The sequence below is a fragment of the Gorilla gorilla genome, chromosome 4, assembly GCF_029281585.2.
Source record: "Gorilla gorilla gorilla isolate KB3781 chromosome 4, NHGRI_mGorGor1-v2.1_pri, whole genome shotgun sequence".
In the NCBI taxonomy this organism is placed as follows: domain Eukaryota; kingdom Metazoa; phylum Chordata; class Mammalia; order Primates; family Hominidae; genus Gorilla; species Gorilla gorilla.
The window spans coordinates 11,031,894-11,046,334 of record NC_073228.2 but is presented as its reverse complement, the minus strand read 5'-3'; the positions used below and the strand labels follow the sequence as shown (position 1 = coordinate 11,046,334).

General features: G+C 54.6%; 1 protein-coding gene across 6 annotated transcripts in view; it reads left to right on the top strand.

Moving 5' to 3' along the window:
- Positions 1 to 14,441, top strand: part of RPTOR (regulatory associated protein of MTOR complex 1) — a 422,339-nt gene that overhangs the window by 370,806 nt on the left and 37,092 nt on the right. For 5 of the 6 annotated variants that reach the window (XM_055389503.2, XM_063705761.1, XM_055389506.2 and 2 more), the window contains 3 exons: positions 6,450 to 6,553; positions 7,217 to 7,400; positions 9,052 to 9,162. In XM_055389503.2, the coding sequence (XP_055245478.1) occupies positions 6,450 to 6,553; positions 7,217 to 7,400; positions 9,052 to 9,162 (399 nt within the window). The remainder of the gene's footprint in view (positions 1 to 6,449; positions 6,554 to 7,216; positions 7,401 to 9,051; positions 9,163 to 14,441) is intronic. The other variant, XM_055389504.2, reaches the window with a different exon arrangement.

Below are 14,441 nucleotides of genomic sequence, written 5' to 3'. Positions count from 1 at the left end.
CGTCTCCAAGCTTCCAGGTGCCACCACGTTCCCCAGTGCCAGATGTTGAAGCTGCTTGTAGTATACCTGGCCCAGCCACAGCCTTGCAGGGAGCAGGCACCCATGCCAGTGCCTAGAGCTGCCCACCCCCCTGCAGCCAGCATGCGTGGCTGCGCACAGTGGCTGGACCCCACATTCACTCTCACACCCCTCACCACTCTGCGCCTGGCTTGCCTTTGGCAGGTGTGAGATGCAGGCCAGCAGTGTGAGCCAAGCGCAGCCTGCCAGGCTGAATGGGCATAACAAGCCCAGTGGGCCCAAGTAAAAACTTGGGCAAAGGCGTCACCAGCCACAGAGGTTTCTGGCTGGCAAAGCAATACCCCAAGGATCCCATGACATTTTGATCTACTTATAAAATGAAGACCTAAGTTACTGATAAAGTAAATAAACATTGGCTGGGTGCGATGGCTCACACCTGTAATCCCAGCACTTTGGGAGGCCAAGGCGGGCGGATCACTTGAGGCCAGGAGTTCCAGACCAGCCTGGCTAAGAGTCTCTACTAAAAACACAAAAATTAGCTGGGTGTGGTGATACACTCTTGTAGTCCCAGCTACTCAGGAAGCTGAGGCACAAGAATTGCTCAAACCCAGGAGATGGAGATTGCGGTGAGCCGAGATCACACCACTGCACTCCAGCCTGGCAACAGAGCGAGACTCTTATCTGAAAAAAGTAAAAGAAAGGGAGTGAAAATAAAGATTGAGATACCCAGGAAAGCATATTCCAAAGCACCAAACATCCTAAGCCTGACGCCTGGCTTCATGCTTTCGTAGCATGAGTTACTTATGGATAGGTTTCTTTTTTTTTTTTTTTTTTTGAGACTGAGTCTCACTATGTCACCCAGGCTGGAGTGCAGTGGCGCGATCTCAGCTCACTGCAACCTCCATCTCCCAGGTTCAAGCGATTCTGCTGCCTCGGCTTCCCATGTAGCTGGGATTACAGGCGCGCGCTACCATGCCCAGCTAATTTTTGTATTTTCAGTAGAGACGGGGTTTCACCATTGTTGGCCAGGCTGGTCTTGAACTCCTGACCTCAAGTGATCCACCTGCCTCGGCCTCCCAAAGTGCTGGGATTACAGGCGTGAGCCACCGCACCCGGCCATGGATACATTTCTTTTAAAATCACATTGTCATGCCAGAATTTTCTCTCCTCCTACTTGACAGCCTCTCTTAGAACCCAGAGAGCCCGGTCTGTGTCTCCCTACCCTCTGTTCTCTCAAGCTGCCTGAATCGTAAGGATTTCTTAATTCAGCATGTTTGCAATTAGCCTCTAGACCAAAGTAGTTCTGCACTGCTAAAACTGTCTTTACCTCTGAAATTCTCTGAAATTTCTCTTCCAGTGATCTCAGCCGATCTGCATATAGATATTCTGATTTCTTTTTAACCTCGTCAAATGGCATTTCCTTAACTGAGACAGACAGTTCTCTGTTGCCACCGTGATCCCTCCCTCTAGAACCGCACCTCTCTGAAGCCATTGGACTCTCTCCCAGCTCAGGGCCCCTCCGGGAATCGTGAGCTCTACGTCCAGCCCCTGAAGGCTGTGCTGCCCATCCCACCCCTGCATGGTTTCAGCGGTGGCCTGCTGCGTGGAAGTGTCCGACTGCCTCTGCCACCAAGCCACGGGCGTGCACACCCTCTGCGTCCTCAGCGAGCATTCGCCTCACCTGTCTTAGTTCCCGCACCTCCACCCCAAGGATGGATGCTCAGAACAGTGGGATGAGCCGCCCCAGGAATGTGGCATGCCAGCAGCACTAATGAACGTGAACAGCCTGGACACATGTCACACCTATGGCTTGAAAGCTTGTCATGCGCATGCTCATTCCCCTCACTGCAGACCTGGGGAACGAGGGCAGCATCAGCCTGGACTAGCATAGCTACAGAATCAGACGTGGCCCTGCCTTAGAGCCACGCTGCCCAATGCTGGCCCGTGGGCCCCTGCCCAGCTAGAGCAGAAGCACCCCTGGATCGCCCATCCAGATGGAGATGCCCTGTTCCCCTGCGGAGATGCAGACTCCAGGCTCTGGGGTGGCGGCCGGGAATCTGTTCTCAGTGAGACAGTACTGTGCAGCTGCAGGCAGCGGCTGCCCCACGAGCACCCTCGCGGGGGTCATAGCCACGAGCACCCTCGCCGGAGTAATAGCCACGAGCACCCTCGCCGGGGTCATAGCCACGAGCACCCTCACGGGGGTCATAGCCATGAGGCACTAGGTTGGCTCTTGGAGCCTGGGGCTCCTTCAGGCAGGGACAGCACCAGCTTTGCCCTGAGCCCCATTCTAGTTCTGCTAGCTTTCAGCCAGTGACTTCATGCCTCTCAGCTTGCATTTCTCCATCTATAAAACTTAAAACGGGGATCATTATATGACCCCCACCCCCTAGGGCTGTGGTAAGAAAGGCAGAGCCCCATCCCTGTGCCGCCTGGGTGCAGCGGGGGCTCCATACAGCGAGCTGCATCGTCAGCACTCGTGTCTGTGTCCTGTGCCGCCCAGGTGCAGAGAGGGCTCCACACAGCAAGCTGCATCATCAGCACTCATGTCTATGTCGCCATCAGCTCCTTGGCCATCTCACCATCCTCTGTGGAAAAGGGGCCACAGCAACTCCAGAACCTCCCGAGCCTTCCCACACACCCGGGTCTGAGGAGGGAAGGAGCTGGTGGGCTGAGACATCTCGGCCTCCACTGACGCGGAGTTCTCTTCCTACAGCGCCTAGGACTGAGGGCACCGTGGCCCCAAGTGAAATTCCTTAAGGCTTCCTTTGTAACTAATGGGCATCTTGTGAAAAGTCACCACATTGCTTTAATGGAATAATACCTAGGACTTACTTTTCCAAAAGAAGAGTTCGTAGGATTTATCTAGGAAACGCAGTTTGCAGGAAAATGACTTGAAGAAATAGCAGCACATGCTTTTGCAGGGGTTTCTTCTCCCCCACCAAGCAGCCAGCGGCCTCTGCGCTATTCTTAGCCCAAAAGTGCCTCTGGATAATCCTCTGGGAATCCCTTTTTAAGAGTTTCTCACACATGAATCCAGATCCTCGATATAAAATTAACAGGAACATTTCTGAAATACTCCACTTCCTCCCAAGATAGAGCAGCCAGAAGCTGACGCTGGCATCCGCAGCCCTGACTGTCAAGATCCAGTGGGAAAATTCACTGTCCAAGTCTCTGAAATGTACGGTATTTTTATCTGCATTGGATCAGACGCCCCCGTGTCCTTGTGAGGTGGCGCTCCGGGAACAGGAGATAGGGTGGGTCTCATTCCAGTCCCCGCTTCACCAGCTGCAACAGTCAGGGGTGGATAAAAGACACCTGCAACTCCATCTTCAAAGAGTGTTTATGTGTACACTGGCCCAAGAGAGTGTCTGTGCTGAGAATTCGACTGTTAGCAAAGTCGTGTTTGCCACCGCCGAAGGTTGGCTTGGGGAGTGGAAGAAAGGCCCTGTCTTGTAGCCGTGATCTTGACCCTCTTACAGCTGCCGTCCTCTCTGGACTCAGACCTCCCTAGAGGGCATGTTTGCACACCCTTGACCTCTGCAGGCTGCGAGTGAGCTGGGGCTCTGGGGGTGTACATGCTGAGAAGGGCGCTGTGTCCTCGAGGCAGGCCTGGGCCCACAGGCTGTGCGGGCCGCACTCAGCCCTCCAGTTTGCATGTCCAAACCCAGCCTCTGCCATTGCCGTGCCCTTGCCCTCTCTGTTCACCCTTCCTGGTGCTGCGCTCTCTAAGATGGTGGCAGGGACCCGCAGAAAGGACTCTCCCTGGTCCTCTGCCTTTGCCCCTGCCCCAGCCAGCTCTGCAGCTCCTGCTTGCTGCGTACCCTGTCCTCACACCGATACCGCAGGCAGGCAGGTCTGCCAGGTCACCTCTGAGGGACACGCTGCTCATGTTCACAGTCTTGGCCCCACACCCAGCACGATCAACGCCGAGGAAATGTTTGTTGAACAAATAAGAAGTGCACAGCTAAAGAAAGCTCCCTCCAGGCCAACACCCTGTGGTCACTACACTAATGGTGGGGGTAGGGGGGGCTCCTGATCCAGGTGTGTGTCCGTCTCACGAGATTTCCAGACGTGGTGGAAAATTAGTTTTGTGACAGCAGCCCCAGGTACAAGCCATGTGAAAGCAGGATGGTCTCATCTTATAACCCCAGGCGCTGCGAGAATTCCTGCCGAGGCCCGGATCGGTTCCCTGCCTGGAAGAGTGGGCAGAGCAGAGGGTTCGGATCAGTTCCCTGCCTGGAAGAGTGGGCAGAGCAGAGGGCTCGTCACCACGGCTCCCACGCAGCACTCCCGCGGGCGCTTCCATGCAGGGTGGCAAGGCGGGAGCTGCGCAGACCCCAGGCGGCCGAGCGTGACGCCCCAGGGCTCCTGAGTCACGGGCCCAGCCCAGCAGCGCCTGAGCCTTTGTGCTCCGTGAGCGTCTGAGCATGTGTGGGTTTTGCTGCAGGCTTCATTTCAACTCCAGAAGTTTTCTGTCTTCCCCGTCACCTCCCACTGTTTTTCCAGACATTTTGAGAAGGCACATATAAAGTTCAGAGTCGAAAACTTGCTTTTCTCTTTTTAGACTTTTGAAGGGATCATATGTCTGGCAGGTTCTGTGGGATGGTTGTATGTGTCTAGGCCTGGCCGAATAGTTTAATACCAAAACAAAACAAGCTCAGAAAGAACATGTATTAATTACCCTTGTCATTTAGAAAATAGGAACGTTGCTTAAAGACAACTTATGGTTCCATTTTCTTGCTATTTGCATTTCGAAGGAAAGGACAATCTGGGAAGCGTGGATGTTACATGAGTGAAGACTTCAGGATCGTTTTGTTTTCCTTGGTGTTCTGTTGGCTGAATTGCAGGTTCAAGGTTCCTAAATTCTAAGTGAATAATTAAAAGCATGAGACATTGCAGGCTCCACGCGGATGCGGACCTGAAGGAACAGGGTTCTGTCTGGCTGCAGCGCAGCCTGGGATGGGCCGGCGCTCAGGGAACGGCTTGTGCCTGCGGGATCAGTGGGCACCTTCATGGAGCAGCTGGCCCCATCCTCCTGACACAGATGAGGTTGCCCCGGCACCATCAGGCCCCTTCTGAACGCGCACAGCCTCTGGAGTCCAGAACCCAGCGGGACCCGCGTTCCCCCCACTGAGCAGTGTACTCAGAACAAAACTACCCCGAAGCACCTGGGCCCTCATGAGGTCATGTCGGTGGCTGGGCAGCGCACGCCCTGCCTTGCGTGGTTTCTCACGGCTGCTCACTAACGCCGACAGCTGGTCTCCAGATCCACAGAAAACCCTGCTTAAAAAAATCAAAGCAAAACCACTTGCCTCCTGAATGCCAGGGCTCAAGCTGGTACAAATCTTTTTCTGTGGTAGAATTTCAAGCCCTGCAGGTGTCTGTGGCAGGAGGCTCTCAGAGCCCAGGGTCTTGGCTTCATCCACAGACGGCTGGGTTGAAGGGGTGGTTTGGAGCCTCATGCTGCCCACTAGGCTGTGCCAGCTGTGCACCACCCTGCTCCCCACCCCCCGAGAGCAGCCATCCCCTCCCCCGGCCAGTGTGCCCCTCCCCAGGGCAGGTTTCAGCCATGTCTGCCCTGGAGATGAAGGTTCCCCGTCCATGCAGTGCACCCGGCACCACCTGCGTGTGCCCGTGGGGAAGGATGACCACAGCCCCTCGGCCAGGAGGATGTTAAGGGTGGTCTTGAGTTCCAGGCCCCGTCACAGTCCAGGCAGCAGAGCCCATCTTGCCGCTGGAGAGAGCCCAAGCCCCCTGCAGTCATTCTCTGACAGTTTCTGTGGCCTCCTGAAGAACACTGGGGTGTAAACAGTGGCCTGCGTGGAGGCCTCAGTCTGCTGGTGGCTTTCCACCCCGTGCCCACTGGCCAGGTCCCGGGTGGATGAAGCACTCCCTGACCCTCCGCGAATGCCACGTCGCCTGGCTCCGGAAAGAGCATGGCTGGTGGATTCTTCCCGGGCCTCAACTCGCAGCCTCTGACCTGAGAGCTGAGGTGTTGGGGAGAATTGGACTCAAGGCTGGGACAGTGTGGAGGCCCAGCCTCAGGCAAGGGGGAGGACACTGAGGCCGCCAGGAGCCGCCCCTCTGGCAGGGAAGGTGAGGAGGGTGGGCCGTCATCCATCTCAGAGGCTTCAGGCCCTGACCCCTCAGGAGCCTCAGGCAGAGCTTCCTCCCCAGACATCCCGGCTCACACGGCCACGCCAGGGCTCGCCCAGTGGATGCGTGTCCAAGAGTAAAGAATGCCACTTGAGCTTCAGGATTGCCTTTGGGGGGTATCCAGCTGGGGCCTTCCATTGGTGTTGGTGCTTCCTCGGCCAAAGGCCTTTTCTGTGATTCTGAAGCGGCTCCACGCCAGCCTCTGCTTCGTGTGGCGGCCTCCGCGGAGCACGTCCCATCTGACCTTCACACCCCCATGCCTTTGCCCCTAGGCCACCGTGAACGCCCGGCCGCAGCGCGTCCTGGACACCTCCTCCCTCACGCAGTCGGCCCCCGCCAGCCCCACCAACAAGGGCGTGCACATCCACCAGGCGGGGTAAGTGCTGCCCGCTCAGCCTGCAGGTCCATGGTGGTGACCGGGGCCCCACGGGCTGAGCTGTCCCTGAGCCGGCCTCCCCATCCTCCTCCTTCCCCGCCCTGTCTTGGCTTTGTCTCCTCCCCCCCTCTCCAGTGGGTGCTCTTTCCCTCTCCCTCCCGGACACCCCGGTACCCGCCTGATCTGAGCCCTGCCTTGAGCTCTCCCCATCTTGACGAACCCTTCATGTGCACATCATCTCAGCAAAAGTTGAACGAAGCCTGGTCTCTGTGGCCTTTCAGAATTTGTAAGAGGGGATCTAGATCTCCAAATGGGTAACCAACAGGTGTTTGCACCTCAGGACGTGGCACTGCTGTGTGCTGAGCTCGCACATCCCGGCCCACTCGACTCTGAGCTGGGTTCGTCCTGTCCGCGCCGCCTCCCAGGGTGCTGGAGTTCAATGAGGGACAACCCTGCCCCCTGCCAGGCGGGCAACCGAGCAGCATGGACTCGGCACCAGCAGCTGGGGTTCGGGAGCCGTGATGGCATGCTGGGTGACTGAGGACATCCCGGGCCGTGGTGGCACCTGGGAGGGTGCAGGTGGCCCAGGAAGTTGTTCCATGTTCCCTCTCGAAGCCCCAGACTCTGCAGAGGATGCAGTGTTTGTTTTTCTTCCAATGGCAGGGGCTCCCCTCCGGCGTCCAGCACCAGCAGCTCCAGCCTGACCAACGATGTGGCCAAGCAGCCGGTCAGCCGAGACTTGCCTTCTGGCCGGCCGGGCACCACAGGCCCCGCTGGGGCGCAGTACACCCCTCACTCCCACCAGTTCCCCCGGACACGGAAGATGTTCGACAAGGGCCCAGAGCAGGTACGGAGGCCCGGCTGCCTCGTGATCTGGACACTCAGAGCGTTGCTTCTCAGATGGGGGCTCATGGCCTCAGCCTCAGGCTGCTCACATCACCGTGGGATGGGGCAGGACCCGCCCTGCCGTCCTGGGTCTGTGAGCCACTCTCTGCCTTTGCAGATCCGGGTGCTGGTCCTCACTCGTGCACCCCTCTGCCTGCACTCTTTAGGAGTACTGCTGGGTGTGTCCCGGTTCTCCGCCCCTGGTTCTGGGTTCACCATTCTGGGCAGCTTCCATGTAATGAAACAGGAGCACTGAGTTACCTGGCTCTGCCCTTCCTGGGCACACAGCACTCTGCGTCCCCTCGGGGGCAGCTGCACTGCAGAGCATTTGTTCTGAATGTGTTGTCTTTTCTGTGAACATCCAAGTACGCTGCATAAATAGGTATACTCTCTTTGCCTTTAACTAAGTTGAAAAAGATATTTCTGGAGAGAGGAATGTGTGCTTTGTTTTGCTGGGGTTATGAGAGTGGTGTGAGGTGGCAGCTGGTCCGGAGACCTCGGCTGTCTCGTCCAGGTGCTGCCACTTTGTCAGTTGAGGGCACCGGGGCTCAAGAAGGTGGTTCAGGGCACACCCAGCACACCCAGCTGCTCTGGGTGCTGACAGCATGATCATCTCAGCAATGAGTGGGGTCCGGGGCTCGTTTGGTAATCCAGTGATTTTAAAAGAAGTTAGCGGCCGCCTTGCAGGATGCCCTGGAGCAGGAACGGCCATGTTGGGGTAGAAGAGCTGTCACGGCAAGAGCGGACAGGTCCCCACAGGTGCTGCTCAGCCCCAGCCCACCTGGACTTTCCGTGTCTCGGCAGAGGAGGAGCGAGAATCACCACTGAGCCCCAAGTGCAGGGTCAGCCTCCTGGCCAGGCCCTGGGGAGCAATGCTACCGGCACTTGCAGCTCACCCACCCGACCCCCCAGGGTGGGGGGGATGCACCTCTCACTGCACCTGCCCTGGGATCATGGGGAGCTCCCTGTGCCAAGACACAGCGTGAGAGACACCAGCAGGCCACATGGCGTGGCACAGGAGACCCCTGGTGCCCAGCCTCACTGCACAAACACACACAGACTCTGACAGCCCTGGCCGCCACAGGTTCCACAACAGGAAACACTCAAAGCTCAGTCCTCCTCAGTTCCACATCCTCTTTCTCCAGTGGCTGGGATCTCCAGCCGGCCTGCAAAGCTGTGCGCTCCGTCCAGGCCACTTCACACGGGAGTCCCCGCTCTCAGCCTGGTGTCATGGGGCCATCACAGGAGCTGTCCTGGAACCAAGCGGCAGAGGCTTTTTGGGGGTTGATAAACCAGCACACATGGACGCACATGGCATTGTCTGAACAGTCAGTTAGAATTGACTTGGGAGCTGTGCTGGGTCGGCCCTGGGGATGGTGGGACCGACGTGGCTCACACTTCACAGCCCGGGCCCCTCAATCCCTGGCCAGACGTTCAGGGGTTCTCGGTCACCAGGATACGGAAGTGAGCAGAGCACAGAAGTGCCGTCCTTAGGGGCAGCCCGGTGCTCCCGGCAGCGCCTTTGTCGCCAGCTGCAGCTCTTTTGAGCTCAGGAGTGGCATGACTGACTGGTGTTTCTTTTTCCTCCCAACCCTCCTGCTTAAACCCTGAAGACTGCGGACGACGCGGACGATGCTGCTGGACACAAAAGTTTCATCTCCGCCACGGTGCAGACAGGGTTCTGCGACTGGAGCGCCCGCTATTTTGCCCAGCCCGTCATGAAGGTGCGCCCGGGGCGTGGGGTTCAGAGTAGAGTCCTAGCGAACATGTGTCTGTCCCACTTCTTTGAGCATAAACGCTCAAGGCTTGTGGCTGTGGGAGCGTCCCATTGTGGTCGTGGTTGTGGTAGTGGTGGTCACGGTTAAGGTAGAACCGCAAAAGAAACAGACTTCACTTACCTTCCTGTCGCCAAACAAAAAGAGAAAACCTGCCTCGCCGGAGCTTCCCAGTGTGACAGGTGTCACTTTGCCTTAACTGACAGGGTCACTACAGGCCTTCCCACTCCCTAACAGTGAGGATCACTCGAGGCCCATCCCAAGGCCACGCTTGCGTGGCTCAGAGGTCTGGGGACTGTTAGACGAAGCCTGCTGCAGCCAATCCTAGCGCATTTGGGGTTACCACAAGACCATCTCTGAGGCTCAACCCTGACACAGCCCTAACAAGCGCCGTGTGCTGTGGACGCAGTGGCTGTGTTCCTGCAGGCTGGGGCAGGGCGGCGGCTCTCGGCCTCTTCGAGGAATGGGGCGGGAGCTGCTTTGTCAGCGCAGTCCCGGTGCTCATCTCTCTGCCAGGGCCCAGCAGGGACTTGTGGAGATTTTCTATAAATCTAAAGTGCATTCTGAGCAAACCTTCCTCTTCCCTCATATATAATTGAAAGCCGAAACTCTCAGCTTATTCTCAATTGTATATCAAGCTTGCGTCTTAGTCATCTCTGTGAATGGTATTTGGACCCCATGACAGCTCAGCCCCTGTGGTCCTGTCTTCATAGTGAATGCTGATTTCTGTTCATAAAAACAGAACCATCAGGCAGCCCCTGAGGCAGGCAAGCCATGAAGCTTGAACTACTGAGCCCCTTTACTGCAAAGAGAGAGGAGTTCGCCTCCCTCTTCTCAAATGAACCTGGGTGGACAGTGGCCTGGCTGTTCTAGAAAGCGTCTTGCCGGGAAGCATCAAATGCCTTAAATAGCCGTTCCCTTTGACTCAGTCATGAACCTGCTAAAATACTGTCTTGAGAAAATAATCAGAGATGTAGATGACTTCTGTGTTGTTTCTAAGAACGAAAATTGAGATTCACTTAAATGTCCACAGAGGGTGAATAGTTAAAAAGTTATGAAATATTTGATGAGATATTATTGGAGCTACTGAAAAGTTAAACATTAAAAATAGTGTCCTAAGGAAGCGCTCATGACAACATTCCTTAAAAAGAAAAAATGCAAAATGCAGACCAAGAAGCCAGATTTACAGAACAATCACAGCCGTGCTTCCCATGCAGACACAGATGTGCATACGACGGAGACCAGCAGAGCCCGCTCCTAACTAGAGATTCGCAAATGGCGCCACCCACGACGGCACTGAATTGGGCTTCTTTTGTGTCTCTTCTGCAGTTTCTACACTAAGCACGAGGCACCTTTAGAGTCGGGGGAAAAGAATTAAAGAGACAAACCCCAGGAGATCGTTGAGGCTGCTGGATTCAGTCCTAGTCAGAAGCCCCTCACCAGGCCCACCTGCCGGGCTCACCACTGCTTCCCTGCGGGTGGCATGAGGGTGGCGTCCCCTCCGGGCTCACCGCTGCTTCCCTGCGGGTGGCATGAGGGTGGCGGCCCCTCCGGGCTCACCGCTGCTTCCCTGCGGGTGGCATGAGGGTGGCGTCCCCTCCGGGCTCACCGCTGCTTCCCTGCGGGTGGCATGAGGGTGGCGTCCCCTCCGGGCTCACCGCTGCTTCCCTGCGGGTGGCATGAGGGTGGCGGCCCCTCCGGGCTCACTGCTGCTTCCCTGCGGGTGGCATGAGGGTGGCGGCCCCTCCGGGCTCACCGCTGCTTCCCTGCGGGTGGCATGAGGGTGGCGGCCCCTCCGGGCTCACCGCTGCTTCCCTGCGGGTGGCATGAGGGTGGCGGCCCCTGCAGACAGAGGGAAGTGCCCCTTCCCATCACTAGGAGGCTTCTGGTTAGGAAAGGAAAGCATACACAAATCCTGGCATTGGATGCAGGAAGCAGGAGCCACCCAAACTCTGAGTGAGCCAGAGCTGGGAGGTGGCTGGACACTGTGCCAGGGGTGCCAGGCTGTCCTCTAGAACTGCGGCCCAGTCTGTTGAAAAGTCAGTGGAATTTAGTCTAATATTAACAAGCTTGGTGTCCTTGATGCAGTCTCGTGCTTAAGGCAGACAAGGTCAGGCGACTAAGAAACCCACATGGTCTGGTCTTCGCTCTTGCTGGGATGGCGGTGGCTGTACATGTTGGTAATTTCTTGGTGTGATAACAAGAGGCTTTTCTTGAAGTCCTTGAAAAATGCCTATTCTCAGTCATCTACCCTATGATGAAAGAGGAATGGCATAGATAATCCAAAACTCATTGCTCTTAAACTTAAAAATGAATTTGACTTTTCCCCAAAGGATTTGCTTTCCTTTCCTAAGCATTTTTAAGTACACAGCAGCTGATTGCAGGAGGAAGTTCCCCAGAGGCATGTGGAAGGCCGTGTGTGTGTCTGTCTGTCTGTCTGTCTCTATGTGTGTGTGTGTATATCCCTGTGTGTGTCTGTGTGATGTGTGTGTGTATCTCTGTGTGTGTGTGTATCTCGTGTGTGTGTCTGTGTGTTTCTGTGTGTCCCTGTGTGTGTCTGTGTGTGTGTGTGTCTATTTGTTCCGGTGTGTGCAAGCCCCAAGCCAGCGTCTCCTCTCCCTTTCTTCAGATTAGCAGCCCCTCCTCCGCCTGCCCTCATCTCCTCCATTTGCACATCTGAGAATTCCCGCCCGCACGGAGGAGCTGGAGGGTGTCAGCCTTGTGGTCTGGTCCTGCTGGCAGGTCCTGCTGTGTGGACACTGCAGAGGAGATTAGTCCAAGGGGATCCATGTAGGAGCTGCCATCACACAGGAGGTTGATCGGGAAACGGTTGCTGAATGAGTAAACGATTGTCTTCCTCTGCCCCGCCAAGTATTTGAAAACAAATGCTCACTTGGTTGTCGTTGAAACAACAGGCTCTGGGTGTCATCATGGAAAAGAGCGCCGTGTTGTGGTCGGCGTCATCTGTAACTCCTGATAGCAACTGCAGTCTTAGGAGTGTCTTTAGCATTAGAGACCTTTTCCAAACTTTAGAAGAGGAAGCAGGACGTGTTTTATCTTGTTTTAAAAAAAAATTGTTTTCCTACTTTTTCTAGGTGGTATTCATAAAGGTATTCTTTTACTGATTTAGTTCATCAGCTAATGACATTTGTGTAACGAGCTGCATTAGGAACTTCTTGTTATTAGCCTGTTTCACATGTAAACTAAAAATAGTTCTAAGGCTAGGATTGAACCTAAAAAAGAACAGAAGAACTGCAAACCCGAAACTGCTTCAAGGTATATAAGAAACTAAAATAGTTACCAGGTCACAAAATAATGACCAGTTTACACTGACATGCAACTAGCGATTAGCAGGATGAGCATCCAAAGACACCGTGGTAAGGACAGCGTCTGCTAACGTTTTTATTAGTTCACCGTCAGATTTCTCACAGGTCCGTATGACTAGAAAGAGCCGTGTTCTGTCTGCGGCTCACCTTTGATTGGTGAAGCAACCTCCTTTCTTCCCATGTTGGTTTACGGAGCTCGTGTCTACATTAGAAACCACAAAAGAATATTAAAAATGGTCTGTCGTGTGCTTAAGAAAGAAAAAGATGTATTGAATTGTGTTCTGATTACAAAAGTCATATGACTTTTTTCTTTTCTCAGTTGGAAGATTTCCCTACAAGGCTGTAGGGGCGTGTGAACTCTCAGACACTGTTGGTGGGTGGGTCCAGTACTCCCTTTGCTTAGGGCAATTAAGCAGTAACTGTCAGGATTAGAAACGGGTATACCTGCAAAGCCAGCAATCCTGCTAGGAGGCATATATTCTTAAAAACCACTAATATACATGTCCATGAAAGGGTTCTGCCCAGAGATGTTCATGATAACATGATTTGTAATGGGAAAAAGTTGAAAAGAATCACTTAGTAGGAGAGTTAATTTAAAATGATGGATCCATGGGATAGAATACTATACAACCATTAAAATTCTTTAAGTTGTATCTTTCTATGAGGACTTGGTTGGATGTCCTTGATCCAAAAGGTAAAATAATCAAATTGTACAAAATGCTTGCACGAGCTCTGTGCTTCTGTAGACTGGAACAAGCACGGGAGGAGGCTTGGCCAGTTACACAGCAGGCTGGCCACACAGTGACTTCTAGAAGGTGGAGGTGGAGCCAGGCAAGGGGACTGTTCTTTTTTTTTGTCATTTACTTCTGGATGATTTGAATTTTTTAGAAAGAACAGTTATTAGTTTTGCAATTTGAAACAGACTAAAATACCATTTTTAATTATAAAAAGCTTTAAGAGTCACGAGGCATCACACGCAGAGCCCAGTTTATTTCACACAGCCCTTAAAGCTACAGTGGGGATTTCCGTTTGGCGGCTCCACAGAGCATGGGAATCTTGTTTTGCCCTGAGAGCATCTGCTTCTCTAAGGTGGATGCGGAAGCTGCGCCGCCCGTCATCGGATCTGCGGCTGTGCAGCTGGGTTTCAGCGCACCATTAGAAACTCAGGCAGTGAAGAAGCGACTTGAGATGGCCATAGTCCCCACGCAGGGTCCCTCCCAGCACTGGGGTTGCCCTGCCTGCACGGCTTCCGGTCCCGCTTTTCTCACTATGCAATGAACATTGAGCATCCTGTCATAGATTCTCCCACAAAAATGACTTTTTCTGTTTTGTTTTGTTTTTCTCCTCCGAGAATGACACTCTGTGTGACATTCTTTATATAAACCTGCAGCAGGCAGAGCCTGAGAAGTCCCCTCGTGCCACCCTCAGCTCAGTTCATCCTCGGCTCATCCTCGGCTCATCCTCAGCTCATCCTCAGTTCAGTTCAGCTCATCCTCATCCCCAGCTCATCCCCAGCTCATCCCCAGATCATCCCCAGCTCATCCCCAGCTCATCCCCAGATCATCCCCAGCTCATCCCCAGCTCATCCCCAGATCATCCCCAGCTCATCCTCAGATCATCCCCAGCTCATCTCAGATCATCCCCAGCTCATCCTCAGCTCATCCTCAGATCATCCTCAGATCATCCCCAGCTCTTTCCCAGCTCATCCCCAGCTCATCCTCAGATCATCCTCAGATCATCCCCAGCTCTTTCCCAGCTCATCCCCAGCTCATCCTCAGATCATCCCCAGCTCATCCTCAGCTCAACTCATCCCCAGCTCAGCTCATCCTGAGCTCATCCCGAGCTCATCCCCAGCTCAGCTCATTCCCAGCTCAGCTCATCCCCAGCTCATCCCCAGCTAAT